At 45.4% G+C, this 26301-nt stretch overlaps 1 protein-coding gene across 4 annotated transcripts in view; it reads right to left on the reverse strand.

Annotated features, from left to right (window-relative positions):
* Positions 1-8667: 8667 nt before the first annotated feature.
* The window catches only part of atf7ip (activating transcription factor 7 interacting protein), a 49877-nt gene continuing 32243 nt past the window's right edge, over positions 8668-26301 (reverse strand). Inside the window, exons 2-15 of one of the 4 annotated variants that reach the window (XM_062540213.1) lie at positions 22072-22132; positions 20204-20870; positions 18883-19315; positions 18267-18469; positions 17642-17779; positions 17355-17429; positions 15997-16073; positions 15541-15611; positions 14175-14927; positions 13894-13937; positions 12437-12494; positions 12153-12215; positions 10911-10981; positions 8668-10579 (exon numbers count right to left, since the gene is read on the reverse strand). In XM_062540213.1, the coding sequence (XP_062396197.1) occupies positions 10007-10579; positions 10911-10981; positions 12153-12215; positions 12437-12494; positions 13894-13937; positions 14175-14927; positions 15541-15611; positions 15997-16073; positions 17355-17429; positions 17642-17779; positions 18267-18469; positions 18883-19315; positions 20204-20863 (3219 nt within the window). In that variant the 5' untranslated portion in view covers positions 20864-20870; positions 22072-22132 and the 3' untranslated portion in view covers positions 8668-10006. Of the gene's footprint in view, positions 10580-10910; positions 10982-12119; positions 12216-12436; positions 12495-13893; positions 13938-14174; positions 14928-15540; positions 15612-15996; positions 16074-17354; positions 17430-17641; positions 17780-18266; positions 18470-18882; positions 19316-20203; positions 20871-21401; positions 21543-22071; positions 22133-26301 lie in introns of those variants that run through there. The other 3 variants (XM_062540191.1, XM_062540198.1, XM_062540205.1) reach the window with 3 other exon arrangements.

The raw sequence follows: 26301 nt of genomic DNA on the forward strand, positions 1-26301 counted from the left end.
GCTTGCGTCCGCCAACGTATGCCTCATTTTGTCACATTTCCATAAACGCGAACTGATTGGTTTGTCAGTGTTCGAAAATTTGCATACACGGAATTTCATTGGCTGGCGCTTGCGCGATCCGTCAAAAGTTGAACATTTCTCAACTTTTTAGCGGAGGCAACGTATCTCAGGCAACGCATCGGACCCACAATTCAGTGCGGCATGAAATGAAGTCCAGCCAATGTAAAGTGAATGGGAAAACAACGGACGAACGTTGGCCGACGCAAGCGTGTGACTGCCCCGTCACACTGTCTCCGTCCGTCAACGGATCACGGAGGTTGGATACACGTGATCTGATTGGCTGACGGATCCGTCGCTGCCTGAAAAGTTGAACATTTCTCAACTTTCTTGACGGAGGCAACGGAGCTGAAGCGACGGACGGACCCACAATGCATTTCGAGTCCGCCCCATGCAAAGTGAATGAGATCCGTTGACGGACGGAGACAGTGTGTACGCGGGGTGAGGCTCAACTTTATTTTGACGCCCGTGAAGCTCATGAAGCCACGCTCACGCCCGGAACGCTTTTGAAGCCGGTAACGCCGACTCTCCATAGAAAATGAATGATTTCCGGCGCTCTTGACGCTTTTGACGGTCTTGGTGTGAACGCACAGTTAAATGTAGGCTATAAAGAAAAGGAAAAAAGATAGAAAAGAAGAAAAACTTGTTTTCTTCAGCAAAGACTTTGTCTATAGTTTTTTCAGAGTGCAAACCCTTACTACCATATCCTGATATCTTTTGGTTTGACACACCTGCCTAAAAATACTTTCATCAAGAGCGCAACAATACCCCACCTTCTGGCACATTAAATGTATAAAATCTCAATAACACCCAATTGGATAATCAAAAGTCTATATAATCCAAATGAAAATATATTTTTGTTCCACATTTAAATTCATAGGCTATTTCCTCTGACCTCTGAACTTGCCTAAGTAACCTTCAGGTCCGGCTAGGCTAGGCATTGGTATCCCCGGACCCCGATTGTTGAATAAAACGATGTCTTGTCTGTGTATAGGCCTACTATGCGGGTAGGAGTTTGGGTAGGAGGCCCTGGCTTGTCTTAGACACAGACAAGGGGGTCTTCAAGGGAAAAAGGTTGGGAAACATAGGATATTAGCGTATAGGCTAATGTAATAACATGGGAACAATTGAGTACATGGATAACAGATGTTTAGTCTACTTTTATTAATTTACTAACGGTTTATTACAATACCATAACATTGTAGGCTATAATGTTTTCATGATCTCACATGACACACAGAGAGCCACAGTTCAACGAGTCACGTGATGTTGCCTACACACAGGAAACGTCTGGCCCATGTCCAAAGAATGGATCCATTCTTGTGAGGCAGACAATGTTGTCTCAGAGGCCGGCTGTAGCCGTAGCCTCCTACAAATTTAACGTGACTCTATAAGAAGCACTTTTAAATTTGAAGTGTGAGAGACAACACAGAAGATAGGACATAGTAGGCTAGGCTAATGTTTGAGGTTAGACTCCTTAATGTGGAATAAATCAAATACATTTTCAAACGAGGCATTATTATGTTGTCCTGTAGCCTTTTGTTATTGGGTTGGGATACAGAGGGATTTCTGTAGACTACGATATGTATTATATGGTTGTTTTGTAATTACATGTATGATGATGGGTAATGAGTAATGATGGCCAGTTTGCAGCATACGCTCCATGAACATAATGCTTAAGCTGAGCACCCAGTGATGTCCGACTGCACACACACACACACACACACACACACACACACACACACACACACACACACACACACACACACACACACACACACACACACACACAGTATGTGTCACATAGGCTACGCACACTCAAGGACACTCACATAATGCACACAGTGAACCAACAATCCAGTCATAACAGAGCATGGCAACTAAAAATAATGTGTGGCATGCACATACTGTACACACACACACACACACACAAAGGAGAAATGGCAAAGACGCAGTGTGTAAAAGCTCACGGTGGTACGCAAGCTAATTCTAGGGGGTATGCGAGATGAGATGAAAACGGCTATGGCGGAAAGGTGTTAAAAATTATATTTTCACATTTTCTGTAATTAATTCATGAGTAAATAAATATGTTTCAATCAGGTTATGATAATGGAAACATGACATTAAAGGAAATCATTGGTAAACTCTATAAGTTTTCATTTTAAAAAGGCGGCTTATTAAACATGATGCCTGGAATGAGTCAATAGAATGTGTTACTTTGTAATGTGTCGGAAGGTGGGGGTACGCAAGCCGAGTCAGGATGTAGAAGGTGGTATGTGGGGGGAAAAATTTGAGAACCGCTGAGTTAAACATTAATGAAATTCATGCGTTCATTTCCATTCACTTGAAATTCATTCAAGCAAACAAAACAAAGATCAAACAAAGCAGAACTGTCATTACTACTAAACTGCAATGCAATGCAATGCAATGCAGCTAAAAGTAAACTGGGAGATAGTGCCACCATTAGGGAGAAGAGGGACACAACAATGTCCTCAAAGTGAGTGTGGTTGGTGGGAAGCAACAGTTTCTATTACACAGTACAGGTCAGGATCATTGCCAAAAGATGTACCCGTGGATTTTAGGATTCATTCGATTAAAGTAGGGTGACTAGACATCTCCGGTTTCAAGAGACAGTCTCCGTTTTTTGGTTGCCTGTCCCCGGGAAAACATAAAAAAAACTACAGTATGTTCCCTTTTTTTGAAGATAAACCTTGTATGTATTTCAATCAGAAGTAAAACTGAAAATGTCCCCGTTTTTTGGGACTATGGGTGCCTCTCATTTGGTCTTTTATACTGTAAATCCTCCCTTCCTCGAGCCTCACTGATCTACATAAAGAATGATGGGGTAGTGTCAGGAAAATCTTTCCAATATTACAAGACACAAGAACCACAAACAAACTTAGTATAGGTTTTAGCAACGACTCCCGGCCGAGAGGAGAGAGTGACCAGAGAGTCTCCCCTCTCCAAAGCAGTCTCTGAGCTCTTCGACACAAGAAGGTTCTTTTATTAAAGAAAAGCACAGAGTAGAGCAAAACAAGTCAGCATGACCTTCGGTCGAAACCTCAGTAAATTCTTCCGCTCGCAGTTTCTTATCTGCAGGTGCATAGCGTTCTGTGAGGCTCCTCTATGTTTCTGTGAATAACAACTTTGAACACACATATATGAAACTGTGGATTACAACTTTTAAGCACACAAGTGAAGTTAATAATGATAATATATACATTTCTTTGTCAGGTAGCAACAATGGCTTATCCAGCTAGTTAGAGATCAGTGGGAACGCCCCTCGAGGATCGAGGAGTGTTTGAGAGCCACCTTAAGTCCCCGATTTTGATCTGGTCACCTTAGATTGAAGCAACAGGGACACCTGCACTCAGTGATAATCCCATTTATGTAACAATTTGAGTTACTTCACTGTCCTAGAGGAACAAGAGATATCTGCTGTAACTTCACAACTTTGGTCTCCTCTGTGATGCATATCACATAGGCAAATGTCTTTCTACATCTATATTCACCCTAATGAGGTTATTCACTGCTTTTTCCATCTAAGCACCCTTTTGTTTCATCTAAGCACTGCCCTGATCTCAGCCTCCAACCGAATAAGAATTGTCTATACTAAGGTGAATCATTAAAGGATTTGCCAATGGAACGAAATGGTATGTAGTTCCGGACTCCTAAATAGGCGTGTCCATTACGTCAAACATAAACTTTCTCTCTCAAGATCAAAATTAGTGGTGAATCAAAAGAATTTTATTTGCCAAATTGCTGCCAGGCTTGGAGAGGAAATCCAGTTTTGTTCGCGTTTGTCACAAATCCAGTATCAGTGTTTACACATAGCCCCCAGACTGTTTCGAAATCACATTTGGATACACCGGCACCAGACCTGGGAGAGAGCACTGGTAACCCCAAGAGGAAATTTATTTATTTGAATTTGAATTGAATTATTAAATATATTAAATTAATTCAAGTTATTTGAGTTGAATTATAGTTACCCTGCACCGATACCAGAGGTCATCCAGGTCTCCACCACTGGGCAACTTCAGAGTCAAAATTAGTGGTGAATCAAAAGAAGAAAAGTGATTAATTTGCCAAGTTGCAACCATGGCTTAGGGAGGAAATCCAGTTTTGTTTGCATTTACCACAATCCAGTATCAATGTTTACACGTATAGCCCCAATACTGTTTCGAAGTCACATCTAGCTACAGACCTGGGAGAGAGCACTGGTAACCAGACTTTTCAGTCAGCCAGGTACTCCACAATGTAGCAGCCGTGGCCTACTGGTTAGGGCTGCAGGCTTGTAATCGGAGGGTTGCCGGTTCGATCCCCGACCAGTCCACCACGGCTGAAGTACCCTTGAGCAAGGCACCTAACCCCTCACTGCTCCCCGAGTGCAGCTGGTTGGGCAGGCAGCTCACTGCTCTGGGTCCTCACTTGCCAAGAAAAGCTAAAGACGCCACAAGATCTCACATCACTTGCACTCTTGCCCCTCCGTGCCCACGGAATAAGACACGCAGATTCAACACTCTATGGGCCTCTTCAGATGACTGAACCCAACGGAAGAGTCGGAGCACACAAATAACTTATCAAGTGTTGAATATAGGTGCACACGACCAACATTTCGACTCAAAGAATTTGTCTCTGATTTAAGACGCTGTGCATCGAAACACAGATTGTTTAATAGGTGCAAACGACCATTGTTTCGACTCATAGCGTTTGTCTCTGATTTAAGACGCTGTGCGATTGGTCGTTTGCACCTATTATCTATAAGCTTTTTTTTTCATGAAATAGACCTGGTGCAACACCAAGCATTGACAGGCCATCAGCTCTGGTCACTGTGTCACAGCTGGAATGTGATGGGAGCCGGCCCCAGGACGTTTCTGGAATTTGTTACTGCGTATTGCTGTTACTCGTGCGATTATGAAGGAGTTGCCGATGCCAATGCCACATCTATGTCACTCAACAGTGACAGAATTGGTCATAGTCCCTTCTAGACTTCAGATCAGTCAAATTCGACAGTGTCGGGGTGATAAACATCTCGACCAGATTTGAAGTTGGAAGTTGTCTGCCCAAGCTGTCGACACCAGAGACTAACCAATGCGATTATAGTAAAGGTCAAGGTCAAGAGATCAAGGTCAGAAAACTCCGCTATCCACCTTATTCCTTAACCCGGTAATATGTATTGTTCCGATACTGTTTTGAACTTCCGTTCATTCTGTTTACATGCGTTCTCGGTAGCTAACTAGTTTCTGTTTTCAGTGTCATGGCGACCCCCATTGTTGGCTGCGGAATATCGTGGATACAGATGGGGAGGAAATTGACAAAAGGACTGGGTTGTTGTGTTTCCTAAATCAGAGTGGATTGAACATGGCGAATCAGAGAGAGCATTCAAACTGATGGTCTCCCTACCACCGAAGAAATGCCATGACAGCAGACCTGAAACTGATCAGAAACATGTGCAGCAGCAGCTCTAGAACACACTGCCTCGCCACACCCCTAAGCGCGCGCGAGAGAGAGAGAGCGCATCACAATGGTGGTCTCCCTGTCAAACAAGTGTTATTGCACATTCACGTCTCGTTTCAATACAGCTCTGTGTGCACTTGTGAAAACACTATGACACATTCATTCCTATGGGAGCTTCTATGTGATTTCCGGTGTGCTTGTAAGGCTCCTCTTCTTTTCTTTTTGTTTTGTTTTGTTTTTGCGGTCCCCGGAATTTGCCCCGGGTATGAGGAAAACCTTGCAGGGGATTTTGCAGAGTGCATGCTATGTATGCCTGGAGGCTAACAATCTCTCTGTAAAGAAATGCCGTTCTTTTGCGTTTAAGTCTAGAAGGCATATTGTGCTATATTTCAGACAGATTTATGGGCATGATTGACAGCCAAATGGAAACCAGGCGTTACAGACGACATCCCCTGAAAAGACCTCTGCAACTGCACTGAGCAGAAATGCTGCAGTTTAGGGCACTTCCTACAATGTCAGAATGCCAGACGACAGCCAACAAACTCCAACATTCTTAAGTTGGCAGTTAAGTTGTTGGCAGGATGTAGTCTTCAGAACAAACTGCCAGTTCCGCTTTGCCGGTAATTCACAAGTGTGAAAGTATGGGAAATGGGACAGCACCTGTGACCCATCATTAAACTGACAACACCAAAAACATGATGCAAACACATTTCCATTTAATGGCAGCTGTTTACAGATGTTTTTCCAAGCTTCCAGCCTCCCTTTAGATAACAGCCGTGTTTCACATCACACCATTGTTGGGGATTCCCTTGAGTAAAGTCTGCAGATGCCATCTTACAGGGCTCAGAAAGGGTGTAAGCAAGCCCTTATGCACTTCAAAATGTTGTAGCGGGACAGCACTAAGCCCTCACGAAGCTTGAGTATCAAAGTCTGTGAGGGGAGATTGTCTGTTTGTCTATCATCATACTAAGCTCAATCTTCAAATGCGCTTCATTTCTACTGCACAAGAGGTGTGATCAATGGGCATCGCTCAAATGACTCCATACACTTGATTAGTCCTTCAACCAATCAGACAATGGCTGTGTCTGAAACATCAGTGTGCACGCTGGGCAGTGTGCATTTTCCGGAAGTTACGTCAGAATAGTCTGTCCGAAAGTCAAGCGCTCTCACTAGTTGGGTACTTCGTTTGGCATGATTTCCAAGCGTGCATCGATGCATCTTTTTTGCCCTCAGGTATCCCATAATCCATTGCGCAGCGCAGGTCAAGCTCCACACGTCATGCAAATCGTCAACACACCCCCCTCCCCGAGTCAGGTGACGCCAACTAGTTAGTGCTGTCCAAATGTAGGTAGGGACGCATACTGAGGAGTGAGCTAACTAAGGCTTAGTTCACACTGGCAGTCGAAATCCGATTTCTTGCATATCCGATCATTATCTGATCTTTCTGACTGACTGTTCTCATTGCATATTGCAAGTGATCACATCCGATCTTGGTGTGCAATGCTCAGATCCGATATAAATTACACACACCTGGATTCATTAGGTAGAGTTGTACACAACCAAGTTGTCATGGATGAAAAGGGATTCATTTTTTATATTTTCCCACATTTTATGCGTAGCCGCGGCGCAAATACCTTACAGTTTGTGAGAGAGCGTCAGAAACGGAGGAAACTATTATATTTGATTTTTTTCTTTGCAGCGATGTCAACACGCATGACACAGCAACGGGCCTGGCGCATGCGCTGAATCAATCAATCAATCACTTCCGTCACTCAGAATTACGTTGCAATTGTTTGTCGCAGTGCAAATGACGAAAGGGGCACGTTGAAATCCTATTCAAGTGGTTCGATTGTTCAGATTGAGTCATACCCGATAGTAAGTGATATTGAAACCTCCTTCGTATGTGGTGCGAATCAGCATTGGAAAAATCGCATTTCATGCGGTTTTGTGCCGTTCAGACTACCCAAAATTCAAGCTAGATACAATCCAGATAAGCAAAAAATCGGATTTTGACTGACAGTGTGAACTAAGCCTTAGACCCTACTGGGAAGAGGGTACTATCCAGCGTGCACGCTTGACTTCTGGACATAGCCCAACAATCCGGTGCGTCTTTTGGATAAGCTAGTTTGTGATTGAACCCAAAGATTGTGGACAGGAATCAGGGGAGATAGATGTGCAGGTCTCCAGCTGGAGCCGCCGGGCGAAATCCAAAATCGCCGGCAGGTCAGGCAGGGTTCACCCAGCCTGGGGAGATTGTGTGATTCAGCCCAAAACGGTCACGATCCACTGTAAGAGCTTGACATTTTTAACTACTCAAAGAAACCTTGAACACTCCTTGAAGAAAGGAGATATGAAAAAAAAAACTGTTCCAAGGGACTCTCATAAATTGGGCAGGCATATCAAATGGACACGAATAACGTTCAATTTGTTCTATATTGAAGAACATCTGCTGCCAGCCTGCCATCAATGTAGAGTTAAAGGGCTTTTCACAGCCAAAACACTGAGAGCCAAAGAACCTTCAAGAGTTCTGTACAAAGGATCGCAACAATGAGCCTTAGTTACCATGGAGACATGGTATTCTCGTATGGAACAGGGTTTGACAAATGTAGCTGGAACATACTGTTAAGCCCAATTCACTCCAAAGATTGCCGACGCGACAAGAGTTACAGCAGTGTGCATTAGAAGATGCACAGAGTTGCAAGCCGTCGCAAGTCGTCTCAAAGCATTCAACAGTTCAGTTGCAGTTGCAAGGTTTTAGAACGTCGCAGCTCGTCTCGTCTCGCATCTTTGGTCTGAACCCTAACTTTATAAAGTTCAGTCCATTCACCTCGGAAAGTAAGCCAGACGGTCATTCATTAATCGCTCCTCACATCGTCTCAAACGTACAGTAGAGTTTAGTTTAACTGTCTTGTCTCGTGTCACTAACGCTTATTTCACCTGCGGTTACGGAATTTCATGTACATTCCATGACCTCTTGTCGTCGCTACTGTGGCTTAAAGGTTTCTTCGCAGCCTTTAAGAGAGTTCTAAGTTCCAGGTACTGTAAAGTGGACTTGGACCAATCGACCGTACAGAGACAGCTTCCAGGTAGCTCCAAGTTGACTTGTTAAGCAACGCACATAAAACTGTGAACATAAAAACAGTTTACACTTCATTATTTTTGTATCAACGCTTTTATTCATTGTTTGCACTGATGTACCGTCTGGTTACCAGACAAAAAACATAGAAAAATTAACACCATCCTTTAATAGCTTGAAAGAGAGAGGGGCCATACTCTTCTGTACAGTGTTCAAAGACATGGCTGTCAATTAAAATAAAATAAAAAAAATATGGTATTAACAACAAAAACAGGGGAATGAAAGTAAACAAATATATGAGGAATTAGGCGAACATTAGGAGGAACCTTTGTACAATCAATCTACTTTACATGGAAGAAAAAGTTTCAGAGCACAACTGTCACTCCCCCTTTTCTGAGTAACCTTTTAGTGTCTCGTGTGATTTTGTGTTGAGAACGAACACAGAAGCTAATGCATTCTCAGCCATGCAACACTTATTCTGCAAACCTATTCTGAGAGTATAGAAAAATAAAACAGAAACAAGACAAAAACAATTTAAAAGCATAAAAAAAATAAACATACGCCAGGAAAAGCCAGCAACAGAATCAAGTCAAGGCTATTTAAGCGGGCTGCATCTGAATTGACTTTGTTTTTGCAAATAAAAAAAGTGCCATTTCAGCATGTTGCCAAGTGTGGCAGACTGTATGGCAAACTGTGTGTGTGTGTGGGGGGGTATTGTGTGTGTGGCATACAGTACTTGACAGTTTCTAATGCATGAAACCAAACCAAACAAGAACACTGGTCCCAAGTTGCAAAACAGGCTATAGACACACACACACACACACACTCCGTAGTCGTTTACGTCACAACACCAGAATCCCTTGTCGTGTCTGATTGATGCTCATCCCTCCCTCGACAACAACAGGACCGGAGGAGAAGGAGTTTGGTGGAGTGGTTGGTGGTTAACGATCACAACCACTGAGAGCAGCAGCGGCAGCGACAATCTCAGATGTCCGCACTGCCACATTCTCCATTGCTGACCTCTTACTTTAAAAATAAATAAGAGAACGCAGATTCCTCCCAGTAATATGGAACTGTCATCAGTATTACAAGCTGTCCAGTCAGTAAGCATTCCAGAGTCTGTCCCTTTTCCCTTGTTCAATCTCTCTCCCCCACGGTCGGCCGCTTGCTCCTGATGTTTTCAATCGGTCGAAGGCTCTCGGAGATAACTTCTTGGTTGGATCGCACAAGCAGCAGCAAAAAGAAAAAGTTTAGATGAATTCCAGCTCTTTCTTCTTTCCCCCTTTTGCTTATCGTAGGCAGCTACAGGACACTAAAATAGGCAAACGTTAATGTCTATTGTTGTTGTTGTTGTTGTTGTTGTTGTTATAGTCCAATCAGTCCTCTCCCTCCCATCTCCTCTTCCCATTTCTCTCTTCAGGCAGAGGTGGACGACGACGACGACGACGCTGCGGCTGCCACGGCGACGTTGCTCTGCGCCGCCCCGATGACGTCGGTGCACTGCGGCTCGCAGAAGGGCCCGAAGCGGCCGTGCACGTCCCGTCCGCGCACGGCGAAGTAGTACGTCGAGCCCGACACGAACTGCGTCAGCGTGCAGGCCATGGGCAGAGGCAGCGCCTTCACCTCGCCGATCTTCTTCCAGTGAGACGCGTTGTTGCCTGCAGCGGCGGCGGCGGCGGCTGCTGCGGTGGCGCCCCCTGCAGGCGACTCCTGGTGGTACGCGTAGAGGTGGTAGGAGTCGACGGCGGCGCAGTTGCGGTCGGTCTCGGCCACGCACCAGGAGAGCACGATGCCGTTCTGGCTCTGCACGCGGCCCAGCTTCAGCTGCGGCTGCTGGGGGGGGGAGGTGTGGGCCGCGTCCGGCGGGAGGCGGGGGGGGGCCGGGGCCGGGGGCAGCGGCGGGAGAGACGGGGTGGCGGAGGAGGAGGAGGAGGAGGAGCAGGGAGGGGTGGAGGAGGAGCTGCTCACTCGCGATTTGGAAGGAGAGTCCTGTGGGGGGAGAAGAGGGGGAAAAGGAGAGGGGCAGAGAGAGAGAGAGAGAGAGAGAGAGAGAGAGAGAGAGAGAGGGGGGGATTTAATGTTACATAATGACACCATTTACACCAATAGAACTGCATAAAACAGTGCGTAACATATTAAATACTTACTGACTAACACAATTCAATTATGCTAGGTATGTACATAACAACAATTATGCTAGGTACATTGCAATAAATAACAATGGCGAGTCTATAATGGCCCAGTTGTAGTTCATTTGAAACTCAGTTTGCGCCAGATATCACATTTTTTGTCATTGTAATGTTGCAGTTCCTCAACCTACCAGTGGGGGGCGGTGGTGCACTGTGAGTTGAGGCCGTAGGTTGGTCTGAGGTGAGGCTCTGGCAGGGTTACCTGAAACGGCAGATGAGCACGTTAACATTTACCCTCTCGCTCAATCAAACCCACCTCGCAAGGCTGGGAAAGAAACAAGACCCACACAAAGGAAGAAAAGGATGTGGATTAAGAGATGCGACGTTTGAGAGAGTAGCACCGAGATAGGCCTAGCAGACAGTTTCTTACAGTCGCGTACGACTAGAGGTAACTCACATTATACATCAATCAGACCTGATTGCTGTGCTCACACTGTTCAACTGTTGACACTACCAGACAGCATGCTCAAATTTCTGACATGTTAGAAATATATATATATATTTAAAAAAAAAAGATTTGACTGGAGTTTATTGTTGCGTCGTCTAATCAGGCTTCTTGAGCCAGCTCAACTGCTTTGGAGCTAAAACCGGGTCAAATCACACAATGTCTGCTTGGCATTAGAAAGAGATGCAAACCCTTGAGTGGACTTTCATCTAGAAACAGTGCACACAAAAGGCGAATTATTGGGCCATGTAATGCAGTAGATTTGCTGTAACCCTGTCACCACTAGACATAGAGAGAGGGAGGAGAAGGAGAGAGAGGGGGAAGTGAAGGAAAGAGAGGGATGAAGGAGAGTGAGGGAGGTGAAGGAAAGAGAGTGGGAGGTGAAGGAGAGAGGAGGGGGTGAAGGAGGAAGAAAGAGAGAGCTAACCGATAGGTGAGAGGAAGAAAAGCTCAAAACACACCAAAGGAGTTGAGAAGTGATTCAAAGACCCTAGCGGCTACATCCACACTATTCATTTGTATTTGGAATTAATACGATCTAGTCGAGAAACATTAAACCGAACCGGTCCAAATTAATAAGGGTTTCTCAGTCATCGTTTTCAGATGTTTGCAGAATTCACTGTCCACATCAAAACACAAAACTTGATCTTACAATGACAACCAGGCAGAAAGCGTTTTCAAACAGTTCCGTTTAAGTAGTTTGAAAAAACGCTCGAAAACGCCAGAATGCTGCAGATGAGAGGCGCAGCAAACGAAGCAAAAATGTTTCCGATTCAAACAAAATTGAAAAGTGTGGATGTAGCCGCAGAGAGAGAAAGAGATAGAGAAAGAAAGAGAGGGGCAGAGAAAAGAAAGAGAAAGAAAGGGAGGGGCAGAGAGGAGGTGGGGAACACACCAGAGGAGGGGACGAGAGGTGGAGGAGGCCTACTTGGACGTTGGTTAGGGGCAACAGATGCAGCAGCTGGAACTGTGGCCTTCTTCAGGCCAGTCACTGTAAAAGGAGACAGAGAAACGATCGACTTATATTACGTAAATGTAACGTTATTTATGTACATTCAGTCTTAAATTACATTACTATAAGATAAAAATGAAATGCGGTGGAAGGGCAAAACTGACAAAAATGTAACGTTATTTAGGTACGTTCTTAGTTCAAAGACAATCAATTCAACCATTCAAGATATTAAAAGATAAAAATAAAAGTCGAGTCTTTACCTAGAACATCGTCATCATCCTCAGTCAGATCAATCACAGAACCCGCAGGTTTTGCAGGCTGCACAGGAAAGAGAGAAGAAAATAACGCTGAATATAAGAAATAATCAACGTGGTTCATCGTGACGTCACGAAAAGTTACACGCAAAGCTGACAGGTGAGGAGAGTGTTGGAAACCCAGAAACATATAAAGCAGGTTTATTGCACTACGACAATGACACTGAGTGAGATCCGAACTGAACTGATCGGATCACTGTGAAACAACTTGTATTACGACCTTGTACGAAAGGTGCTATATAAATACATTTTGACTGATTTATTGAGAGCGACGTTGATATCAAAGCAGAAATACATCTAATACTGTGCCAAGTACTAGTCTAGGGACTAGGGTTGGGCATCGATAACCGGTTCCGTCTTGGAACCGGGTTTAACTTATCAATTCCATCGACATCGTACGTCTTTTTTGTTATCGATTCCCTTAACGATTCCCTCAGCCTGCATGACGTCTGACTTTTTCTGGTTTTCCTGAAATGTTGTGTTACTTTGCCAAACTGTATAGAAGTAACCCCCTTGGCCCGCTCTCTCTCCCTCTCCCTCTCTCGTGCGCGCTCAATGGACACACGCCCCTTGACATGCACAATCGTGAAAGCAATGACGCATAGAAGACAACTAGCGACATTAGCCTATAATTAATTTCGGTTAGCATCATAGCGAGGCTACTGCACAAATTTGATTCAAACTCTTGCATTCAAGTTGACTGATCATCTCAATGTTTTCCAACTCTAAGACTCAAAAGGGCCTGTCCCAAGGAGAAAAAGTATTAGCCTACCTTGCAACTTAAACACATGTGGGGAAACTGAACAGTCCAACCAGTAGACTAAGCTAGCCAACTATGCTACTTTGTTTACAATTTGAGGCTTCAAGCCGACAGCTGAATTAAAGAGGCAGAGTTGTAATATGAATAGTCATGAATGTCATGAATATCAGAAATGTCAGTAGTATAGATTAGAATATATAAAGAATTATATTATATTATATATATACTGTAGGCTATATATACATCTTTATAATTCTTTATAAATAATATGTATATTCCTTATTGTGTTTTAAATAAAGACAAGCTTTTTCTACGCCTTATTGTTAAAAAATCATTCACATTATATGAAAGGAGAGCGATAAAAGGTGACCTTTTGGCGTTAAAGGCGATGCAATGAAAAATGTGGGTGCACCTACATTTTTGGGGAATCGATAAGAGAATTGATAAGGAATTGGATTGATAGGCAGAATCGATAATGCCATCGATATTGATAAAAACTTATCAATACCCATCCCTACTAGGGACCAGACTAATCTGAAAGCACAGTGTGTGTGTGTGTGTGTGTGTGTGTGTGTGCGTCTCATGACAGAGCTGCGGCTCCAGAGATTGATATGATATTGCTGAATGAGGGAGGAGTAGTTACCTGAGCCGCTGCTTTGGCTGCTGTGCTGCTTGACGCTTGATTATCTGAGGAACACAAGAGATCACACAGCGTTACTGAGAGCTGTCAGACAGCAACTGAAATAAGTACAGCTTGTGTGCACTTTACAGCTTCCGTGACCGAATCAAAGGCTGAGAAGCCTTGAATACATGAATGCGTATATGGTTCCGAATCATAACAACGCACACAATTTGGTTAAAAAATGCTCACACAAACACACACACACACACACACACACACACACACACACACACTAATCTTACCCGTCTTTGAGGCCATGGCACTAGCTGACGGTGTGGCTGAAGCCGCTGCCCCTGTTGCGGCAGGAACGCTGCTAGCCGGGTTGGCCGAAGAGGACGTGGCGACTCCAACAACAGCCGCGGCACTCTGGGTGGGCGCGCGGGCCGTCGTCACGGAGACAACGCCTCCTGCCCCGCCGTTCGGGTGCAAGGCTCTGGCCAGCGTCACCGGCGTCGGGGAGGACGAAACCAGCGCCGGCGAAGCGGACACGGCGGCCATCGCCGATTGCACCACCTGGGTGGTGGCGCCCGGGGTCATCGCCATGGTCGCGCCCGTGGCCCCCAGGGCCGCCTTGGGCTGCAGGATGTAGGCGGTGGTGGTGGTGGTCTTGCCGTTGGTCAGCGAGTTGGTGACGGTCGCCAGGGAGGTGACGGGGATCATGGCTCCGTTGGCCATGATGAGGAGCGGCTGGCCGTTGCCGCCCTGCGTCGTCTTCAGCAGCAGCGTCTGGGTCTGGCCCGGCGCCACGGACTGGGCCGCGCCTTGTTGGGCCACCTGGGCCTGGACCTGCGGCAGAGTGGTGGCCACGACCGCGCCGGAGGTGGAGGCGGCGACGTTTGTCGAAGCAACGGTGGCAGTGCTGGGTGCGGCGGTGGAGAGGATCTGGATCATGGGCGCCGGGGCAACCGGCGAGGCCAGCGGTGATGCGGAGGTGGTGGCGGCGGCGGGGGAGGTGGTTGTCGGGGCGGAGAGAGGCTTGGACCGAAGAGGAGACCCTGAGGGGAACACCAGGATCGTGATTTTAGAATTTTAAAAGTTTGTGTGGAATTGTTTAGCTTGGACTTCCCAAGTGAGTTTGATACTACTGCTGCTACTACTGGTGGCAACGATGATAATTATGCCGATGATAAAAATATATTGTAATTTGTTGTTTGGAATTATGTGAACCCAGGAATATCCTTGAAAAATGATTGATACATTGGCATTGCAGCTTTCTGTATTTTGAGAGATTTTAAAAGCAACGGTATCGTCATCTTGTAGAAAAAGCCTTTTAAAAATGCCTGACAGTTATGCTGACGGAGCCCATCAATTCAATTATTTTGCTAGCTTATGCTTAGCCATTACTGAAACAAACCGACAAATAGGGTTTAAAAAAACCTGAAAATCCAAAATCAGGAGATCGCAAAAATTGTAGAGATTGAGATTTAATTGGACGAATCCATTTAAAAATAATAATAATAAAAATAATAATAATAATAATAATAATAGTAATAATAATAATAATAATAATAATAATAATTGATGCATGAATGAATTAACCAATTCTTCTACAGAGCCAGACACACGACGGTGTAATGCTGTTCTCAACGGAGGAGTCGAGTGTCTTACCTGCGGACACAGCGGCTGCTGCCGTAGGGCTGTTAGTGGCTCGCTTCTCGTCGATCAGCGCGCGAACGGTTCTGTGGAAAGGGCGAAATTAACGAGAGGGGGAGAGGGAAAAAAAAAGAATCAGCACTGTTTTGAAACGAGGTCCATGACCAGGCATAAAAACAAGAGACAAAGGCCCAATCCCAATGTCAGCCCTAAAGACTGAGGACTAAGGACTCACAGACTTAATTGATCTCAGGTGCTAAGTGAGTGAGTGTGTGCCACGGTAAGTGTGTACTCAAACCCTCACGCCCGTTGTAATACGACATTGGGACAGGCCCTCAACCCTTATGAATTTCGCGAGAACACGCACCAAAGTCCGTGAGTCCGTGAGTCCGGACATTGGGATTGGGCCAAAGAATAATCCTGGTCCACAAACTAGGTGGCCAAGCGTAGTAGTCACGCAGAGCAACGTACCTAATGCCGTTGGTGATAGCAGTAGCAGCAGCAGAGGCAGTATTCACTTGGGGTGCAAGGGGGGTCTTTTTGAGCGCCTGCAACAAAACGGAAAAAAAAAAAAGTACGGTCAAGTACGTCAAGAATGTCAAGTTTATCAACGTCACAGTTAAATATTAATTTTATTACAAAGGTTTGTGGCTCATCCAATTCTTTTCAATTGGAGGAAAGGCATTTTGTCAAAGTGACCCATAAAATTCTCCTCACTTCTCAGTTCAGGATCAAAGAATTTCTTTGAGGCTCCATGTGATCATGTTTAGACACGATGTCTAAACCCTTGTCAATATTAACCATCTTCCTTCAAGGAATAACCCGTAAAAGGTTTGCGTTGCTAACACAACACATAATATTCCGGTGATGTTCAAAAAATAAATCTTTGTTTTCTTCCCTCCTCTGAATTGAGCCAGTCTGCGGTGCCTCGTGCACGACACTTGCAATCGGAAAACAAGCCGAGGGTATTTGTGAAAAAATCTAAATATCTGAGGATGGGATTAAGTTCGGCTCAGCCAGTTTCCTCACAAGGATGGAGAGACAAGCATGGACGCCAGGCGCCAGAAGGTACTAATGATCAGCGGGAGAGGGGAGGCCAAAGAAGGATGGGGGTACTGTAGGCTTGCACCTCATCTCTGGGGGAGACCACAAAGCAGGGTACTGGTCAACAAAGGGTTGGTCAGAAGATATCAAACAGTACTGAAGAGAACGAGTGTGGTCATGACAACTTTGAATGTCAAGAAAATGTACCCCTGGTGTGAAAACACCAAAAAGAATTTTACTGAATCTTTTCGTGTTAACAGAAAATCCATCCAGCTATCCCCTAGATAGGGTTAGAAGGTTACGGTTTTGATATGTAGAAATGTTAGAATATGTAGAGTTTATTAAGACCAAAGGCCTTTTTTCATTGATGTCATTAATGGATGCATTCAATTGAGAGGATATTTTGGAAAAAAATTAAACTCACTTTTGGATCTAACTGATAGTAATCAGCCTTTTCATTGAATGTTTTGCTTTTTCATTTTAATTGACTACATAACATTAATTCAGACACAAAACTTTCAGTGTTCAAAGGCAATGAACAAAATTTAACTGATATTCTAATTGGATTTTTTTTCATTTTGTTTACTGGAATTAGGATTATTGCTGGGTTTTACTGTTTTTTCTTAGTCTTCTTGGATATTTGAGGCAACATTATTGTGTGGCTTAAGAGGTTTGGTATTATAAATCTGGTTCAGATTTGACATTGTCCATCAATTCAATTGCGTTCCAAATCTTCTAGCTATAGCTAACCTAAATTCCGCACCGGCTTCAACCAATCCACTCACCTCTTGGACCTTTCTGCTGTTCTCCGACGCCTGGTTAGCAGCTCCAAATTTCTTGACAAGTCGGGAGATTCTGGCCTAGAATATTGGGGAAAGACAAGCATAACGTTAACGTTAAATAATCAAAATGTCACAGACGACAACTCACAGATAACTATCGACAACGGTTCGGTATCAGTTGCGCAGTCATACTGAAAGTGCAGCGTCACTTGTACCTCCATCTCATTCTGTTAATCCTTCAGACCCATTGTGTCCCTTCACACCCCTCACTTCCCTTGCACGGGCCTCACCTGTAGTGTGTTGAGCGTGCCCTGGTGTTTGGTAGCACAGTCGATCTTCTCCACTCGCTCCTTCAGCTCCTGGAGACTGCGGTCGAACACGGTCAGCTCCAGCACACGAAGCCGCTCCTCCACCAGTTTTTGCACCACCTGAGACGGAGCAAGGGATAGATAGAGAGAGAGAAAGGGGGATAAAGAGAAAAAGACAGCAATGTGAGATAAAAGCCAAAAAATGGGAAAAAGGAAAATATACAGTTTTTGAACAATGTTGTCCCGTCAAACTATTAGGACACATCACAGTGTAGAAACCCACATTAAAACAAGCAGACAAATACAAACTGCACTGCTTTATCTACGCACAGCAGGCCACATGGTTAGCATTAAATTCAATTCATTCAAGAATTTTAATCAGAACTTTTAAAAAATACTACATTTTAAGTAGAGTTTTCACAAAAACTCTACTTAAAAAGCAACAAAACAACAAGCACAAAAAAAAAAACATTACAAATGTACAACATTTACATAGGGTGTGTGTGTGTGTGTGTGTGTGTGTGTGTGTGTGTGTGTGTGTGTGTGTGTGTGTGTGTGTGTGTGTTTACGGCTTCGCAAATGTCCGTGTCCATCGCTTCCTACTGACCTTCTCCAGTTTCAGGCGACTGCCAGCAGCTCCGTCGGTGATCTTGAGCTCTATCTGAGCTTCTACCTCCAGCTCCAGGCCCTCCACCCTGGGCCGCTTGCCCCCCCTCTCCTCCTCTGGGGTCGCCTCCCCCGCCTTCTCTTCGCTCTTTTCTCCGTCCGGAGACAACGTCCGCTTCTTGCTCGAGGATGTGCCATCGGTGGCTGTTTGAGAGAGAGAGAGAGAGAGAGAGAAAGAGGAAAGGAGAAAGAGAGGGGGGGGGGACACAAACTTCTATTAGTCACATGAGCTCTTTTCTCCGTCCGGAGACAACGTCCGCTTCTTGCTCGAGGATGTGCCATCGGTGGCTGTTTGATCATCGAGGAAAAGAATTACGAACAGTATTAAAAAATTAAGTCGTTGACAACTTCAAGTTCAATGCCCCTGCCACTTCGATTACTCCCCACTTCTTTCTCACTTCCTTCAAGCAAACCTCTATCATATCACAAAGTGCAACATTTGTGGTAAATAACCTTACAAACAAATAAATAACAATAACACTTTTTTCACTTTTTGGCCTGAGGTGTCGAGGTGTCACTTTTAAGGGCCTGAGGTGTCGAGGCGACCTTTCACCCACCTGCTGCAGCGGAGGCTAATTCCGTGGGGCTGGACGATCGAGAGGCTTTTCCCTCGTTCTTCTTCTTCGACTTGGGCTCGCCCTCCTCCTTCTCCTTCTCCTTTTTCTCCTTGTCCGCGTCCGTGTCCACCTCCATCTTCTCCTCCGTCTTCTCCTCGTCCTGCTTGGCTTTCTTCTCCTCTTTCTCCGCCACGTTCTCTTCCTCCTCGCTGAGGAAGAGGAAGCCCTCCTTCACTTCCTGGTCGGACCCCTGCGCTGCAGACGACGTCGTCGGGGACGAAGATGGAGACGGCGATGACCTTTGGCTCTTAGACGCGGCCTTTTCCGTCTTCTCCCTGGTTTTGCCGCTGGAGTCCGCTGTGGGCTTGGCGTCTTTCTCCACCCCCGTCTTCTCACTCGAGGTCGTGGATGGGCTGGCTGATGAAGAGGACTTCTATAAAATCAAAAGAAAGCAAAAATTATGTAAAACAGTTATTATAATGACAAAACAAAATAATCAAATCCATTAGTGCATCCATCTTCAGTGATTTTTTTCTCAAGTTCACCTTTGATTTTGTAGTGTCACAGCTCCCGCTGAATGGAATTAGACTACAGGCCTGCAGCCATTACTGTTACAATTATACAGTCTGTTATTACCGCTACTGTCCCTCAGCCCACTCAGCATCAACCTTATCTAAAGCGTTACAGCACTCAGTCACTGGAAGCCGTTAATCAGGCGTTTATTGGCCCCAGAGCTAGTTACAGCTCTAATGCGGCTCTCAGGAGGCCATTGTTCTCACTGGGTCATTAATTAATTGGTAAATTTCGCATCGTGGGGAGACAGCCCTCCCCCACCCCACCCCGACATGACACACACATGTCCTGGGGTGCTCGGGCGTGTGAAGTGTCCACCCCTGGTTTTGAAGAAGGTTTGATTTACAGCCATTCAACAGCTCTACAGGCAGTGTTTGCTTAATCCGCCATCCCATGCTGCTGCAAAAGCACTGAATCCATGAGCCCGACGGGACCATCTTAAGACCCAGGATTTTTTTTTGTGCCTCTAGAACGACATATTAGCAACTAAGTTTTAACAACAAAAAAACCTTTTTGTGCCTCTAGTACGAATACTAGGCACCAGCTCGGACTGTATCCATTAGATCCCAGAGAACAGATTCTGTATGCCATTTACAATGCGCTTACTAATCGACTCAATTCGATTAGATTGCGAACTAAGAACTAGCCGTTTTATCCATGCCGGTCGCTTCGATCCGGCATCGTTTGAGCTACTCTCTCGGACACCATCTATCGTCTATTCTGCTCCATCTCCGTCCCTTCTACACACCTTGTCCTTCTCTTTCTCCTTCTCCTTCTCCTTCTCCTTCTCCTTCTCTTTCTCTGGCTTCTTCTTCTTCTTCTTCTCCTCCTCCGCCTCTTTGCCTTCAGCGGACGCCTCCTCTTTCTCCTTCTCCTTGGACTCGTCTTTGGCCTTCTCTTTCTTCTCGCTCTCCTTCGGCCCGTTCTTCGTCGCCGCCGCCGAGGGCTTGGGGCTCGAGGCGGCGGAGGTCGCGGTGGACGGAGAGGGAGACCGGGACAGGGACAGTCCCAGGTGCGGAGACGCTGAACCGGACGAGGGGGTGCCGGACGCGGGCGAGCTGGAAGCGGGCGAGTTGGAGTTCGGGCCGTTGACGGCGGCCGTCTTCTCCTTCTCCTTCTCCTTCGTCTTCTCTTTGCTCTTCCCCGCGGCCTTCACGCCATCGTCAGAATGCGTGCCGTTCACCATGGGTGCCGAGGCCGTCGAGGAAGTCGACGAAGACGGCGAGGACGACGACGACGAAGGTGGGGTGGCGGCGGCAGCGGCGGCGGTGCTGGATGAGGAAGCGTTTGCCGACACCGTCGACAGGGTGCTGTGCAGGACCTCGAGCTGCTGCCGATCGCTTGCCTTCATGGTTTTTCGAGCGCGGAAGATCTTCTTTTGCGGCTCCTCTGGAACAGCGACTTCCATTTTTCACCTAAAGAGAGATCCAACGAGAGAGAGAGAGAGAGAGAGAGAGAGAGAAAAGGAGGAAGAGAGAGGGGGGGGGGGTGGAACACAAACTTCTATTAGTCACATGAGCCCTGTAGACACACCTCTATTAACTTAAGCAGCCAAATCACTTGACAAGCTGCTAACAACTACTGAGGATCAATGCTCCGGTGAAGCTAAACTAACAAGGTCAGCAGTGACTGTCAACTTCCATGCCTGCAGTATCTGATCTCATTCACTAGGGGGCACTACAAAACCTCTGCAGTCACTTCCCCCCCTTTGTTTTTTTTCCCCCTAGAACCTTCTCTTGGCCTAAAACCAGCTCAATTTAACCACGTGCCTGCAGCACCGTCCACCTAATTTCTTAAAAAAAAAAAGAAAAAAAGCTTCAAAATCTGAAGCACACGCAAAAAAATAAGATAAGTGTCCAGCGCAACACATGCATTACAAACTACTCTAACCTCAACAAAGAAAAAAAAAAAAAAAAAAGACGACTAGACCTAGACAACTGAGATACCTAAGTTTCAAGACGAGACCGAGGTTGCAACCCAAGCGAACAGACCTGTCCTAGCCCACACCTGGCTCTCTGCCTCCTCCCCCGGCGGGTTTGAGCACCAGTCGGGGCGGACGGGGCCTGCGTGAAGCTGAGGCAGAGCGGCTCACTGTGGTCTAACGCACTGAGGCAGAGTGGCAGGAAACACAGTGCAGACCTCGTCTGTCTCCTCCCCCTCCGAACTCTAATTGGCTGCTGGCTGCAGCCAATTGGAGAGGCAGGCTACACAGCTGTCTGGTTTCTTTGCGCCAAAAGGGGGCAGGGATTATGCAATGCTGTCGGTATGGCAATATAAAAATTCTACCGTCTACCGGAACACGGTAAGGCCGTAAGGACTGCCCGATATATTTCTCTAGACTGGACCGAGGCCAATCAATCTTTAGGCTAATAAAAAGCAGTTAGCCTTTACATGAAGAAGCATCTGTCAAGAAACAATTTTATAAATAAAAAAATATTCATTATAAGATGTGTGATTTATGAAGAAGTCAAAACACATAACTCATCAGCGTAGTTATTAAAATACTAATATCTGCAAATACATGCTGAGGTAATGTCTACGATTTATAGGAATTTCAATAAACAAAGGTTTAATTTGTCTGACATTTTAAATCATAAAACAAATTAAAAGTCCTACCTGAGTGTTAGGATGCTTACAGATGTGCTGTTCATGGATCAAGCAAGCAGGATTCCGGAACCTGGAGACGAAAGGGAAGGTTTACAGTTTAGCTCCAAGACAACCTCTTCAGACAACTCCACTTAATCACACGGAATCTTGTATAACCTTTACAACATCAGTAAACAGACAGGTCCTAACGTTAAACTTTTCAACATATAAAGCCACAGGGAAACTCTAGGAATGAACAGAAAAAAATTAAAAATAAAATAAAATATAGCCGCAAGCGGCGATGGCGGGCCCGAGCACCTGCGGTGCGGACCGGTGACATTTCGGCATCTAGCAAAGCAACACATACTTGTTGGTTTGCATGTGCATGAGCAACACACATGCCCACCAAATTTGGTTAATTTTCATCAATGTATGTGTCAACCACAGCAGACAAAGTGCTAGGTGGCGCTATAGAGTCCCTAAGCCACACCCAAGGCCAGAGCTCTGTCTCTGACTAGTGGCAGAAATAACACACAAGCGTACCTAATTGTTGTGTATGTGTCAACAATAATAGACAATGTGCTAGGTGGCGCTATAGAGTCCCTAAGCCTCACCCTAGGCCAGAGCTCTATCCCTGACAAGCAGTAGCAATAGCACACATGCCCACCAAATGTGGTTCATTTTTGTGAATGTGTCAACCATAATAGACAATGTGCTAGGTGGCGCTATAGAGTCCCTAAGCCACACCCTAGGCCAGAGCTCTATCCCTGACTAGCGGTGGCAATAACACACATGCCCACCAAATGTGGTTCATTTTCGTGAATGTGTCAACCATAATAGACAATGTGCTAGGTGGCGCTATAGAGTCCCTAAGCCACACCCTAGGCCAGAGCTCTATCCCTGACTAGCGGTGGCAATAACACACATGCCCACCAAATGTGGTTCATTTTCGTGAATGTTTCAACCACAACAGACAATGCGCTAGGTGGCACTATAGAGTCCCTAAGCCACACCCTAGGCCAGAGCTCTGTTTCTGACTTGCGGCAGTAATAACACACAAGCTCACCAAATTTGATCCATTTTCATGAATGTATATGTCAACCACAACAGACAATGCGCTAGGTGGCGCTATGGAGTCCCTAAGCCACACCCGAGGCCAGAGCTCTGTCTTTATCTAGCGGCAGCAATAACACTCAAGCCCATCAAATGTGGTTCATTTTTGTGAATGTTTGTGTCAACCACAATAAACAATGCTCTAGGTGGCGCTATAGAGTCCCTAAGTCAGACCTTTGGCCAGAGCTCTGTCTCTGACTAGCAATAGGAATAACACACAAGCCCATCAAATTTGGTTAATTTTCGTGAATGTACGTGTCAACCACAACAGGCAATGTGCTAGGTGGCGCTATAGAGTCCCTAAGCCACACCCGAGGCCAGAGCTCTGTCTCTGACTAGCAAAAACAATAACACACGAGCCCAGCAAATTTGGTTAATTTTCGTGAATGTTTGTGTCAACCACAACAGACAATGCGCTAGGTGGCGCTATAGAGTCCTTAAGCCACACCCTAGGCCAAAGCTCTGTCCCTGACTACCGATAGCAATAACACACAGGTCCACCAAATTTGGTTCATTTTCGTGAATGTATGTGTCAACCACAACAGACAACGCACTAGGTGGCGCTATAGAGTCCCTATGCCACACCCTAGGCCAAAGCTCTGTCTCTGACTAGCCATAGCAATAACACACAAGTCCACCAAATTTGGTTCATTTTCGGGAATGTTTGTGTCAACCACAACAGATAACGTGCTGCTAGGTGGCGCTATAGAGTCCCTAAGCCACACCCTAGGCCAAAGCTCTGTCTCTGACTAGCCATAGCAATAACACACAAGTCCACCAAATTTGGTTCATTTTCATGAATGTTTGTGTCAACCACAACAGATAACGTGCTGCTAGGTGGCGCTATGGAGTCCCAAAGCCACACCTTAGGCCAGAGCTCTGTCTCTGACTACCAAAAGCAATTCCACATGTAGCTGCCAAATTACATCCAATTCATAGCCTTTTTTCTTTCTATAACACCAACTTCCTGTTTCTTAATAAAACGCCATAATTCAAACCTTCGCCATTTCAATATACTTCAAAAATTCAAAAATCTGGTCGCAATTCCTCTCGGGCAACCCCTCAAGATCATTTTAGTGCTTATATGACATGATTTCGATAAACCGTCTAGGAGAAGTATTTCAAAATAATTGATGTGCAAAAATCATAATCATAATCATAACTCAAATTCTTCTAAGATTCACTATATAGTTTAAATGTAAAACTTGTTCAGAATAATACAACACACATGTCCACCAAATTTGGTTCATTTCCGTGAATGTATGTGTCAACCACAACAGACAGTGCGGTAGGTGGCGCTATAGAGTCCCTGAGCCACACCCTAGGCCAGAGGTCTGTCTCTCAGTAGAGGCATCAATTCTACATGTAGCTGCCAAATTTCAAGAGTTTTAGAGCATGCCAAATTGGTGAAAAAGGGCAAAAAAGTTAAGGGTAAGAGGAATAGAAGTATAATAATAATAATAATAATCTGAGCAAAAACAATAGGGCCTTGCACCTACGGTGCAGCCACTTTCAGTGGCCGCACCTCGGTGCTCGGGCCCTAATAAATTCAAAAAATCGGGGGCAAGCAAACTCAATACCAGAGCCAATGTGAGTGTGTCAATTTGAGCCATGTGGAAACAACCAAAATAATTGATAAGCTATTATAAAAATACTAGGCCTCGTCAACAAAATCAGACATAACGACACCATAAAAACACCCCCACATATCTACAAAATCATTAAATATCTGGTTACCTTCAAATAATAAATAATATAATAATAATAATAAAAAAAAAATGACAGTCACAGGATATTACGAAAACAGAGAGAGCAACAGCACAACAATAGTGCAACCAATGAGATGGGGCCCAACTTTGCAAGTAATTGTGTAAGGAAACACACACACAATGAGGTAAGATAAGATAAGAGAATTGTCAGATATCATTGCCACGGTTACAACAGCAGTGGTTATTGCCATGCTAGATAGCTTCTAGAAACAACATCCTTTGGAATTAAAAAAATTAAAATTCATACTAATTTATTCTATTCCTTGCAGTGGAACAGGGACCAATGATTACTTATTTTTACATTGCTTCAGTATTACAGGCTAGTCTCTGGAGATAGAGGACATGTAACTCCAGCCACAGGACACACACACACACACACACACACACACACGTACATGAACACACACACTTACGCACACACATAGTACATGCACACACGAACACACACACACACACACACACACACACACACGAACACACACACATACGCACACACATAGTACATATGCACCCACCCAGTAGTCTGAATAGCCATGCCTATTATAAACTAACCAACCCATTCATATTCCAGGGTTACTGCAGCCTGAAATACCTGATTAGCCGCCCACACCCTCGAGATAGGGTGCGCAAAAAACTCTGGCATGGACGCTCAGATCTACGCAGTCGCCATGGTGGCAATCGTGTGGTTTCCAGCCCTGAGCCTTACATAGGGTGCCTCTCATTCGGCTTTTATACATCCTCCCTCCCTTCCTTCCTCGGGCCTCGATCCTCACTGATCTACACAAAGAATGATGGGGCGGCAACAATGGGATAGTCTATCCGGTTTTAGTTATAGATCAGTGGGAACGCCCCTCGAGGATCGGGCATCGAGGAGAGATGTTGAGAGGCACCCATACATTCCCTTTGCTTTGTTTGATTGACAGGCGCCACACAGGATCCCGTCTGCACACCCCAAGCTACAGGGGTCAGAGGTCGTGCTCTGCAGCGAAGCTGCTGCTCTGCTTAGCGAGACAAGTCTGCAGCGCTGCTGACCCAAGCGCACCCGACCCAAGTACTGCACACCATCTATGCTGCAGACAGCCGTGCATGATTCAGAATCATTTCTCTTGCTGGTAGGTAGGCAACGTCGATATGCTAGCTAACCCATCAGCAGCACGCTGCACAACCACACCCACACAGAGGACCGATCGCACCAGCATGCAGAAGAAAGGTCTGCACCAATCATACTGCACGTCTGCATTTTGTTGCCCGGAGTTACGACCGTGAGTAAACAACAACCCCTATGGATACAGGACAAGTAAACAACATGGGGGTGTAATAGAGGACGTAGATCTGGGCAGTAAAGCATTCACATTATTTCCCCAAATGTAGTCCAGCG

Source organism: Sardina pilchardus, chromosome 1 (genome assembly GCF_963854185.1).
Source record: "Sardina pilchardus chromosome 1, fSarPil1.1, whole genome shotgun sequence".
Classification (NCBI taxonomy): domain Eukaryota; kingdom Metazoa; phylum Chordata; class Actinopteri; order Clupeiformes; family Clupeidae; genus Sardina; species Sardina pilchardus.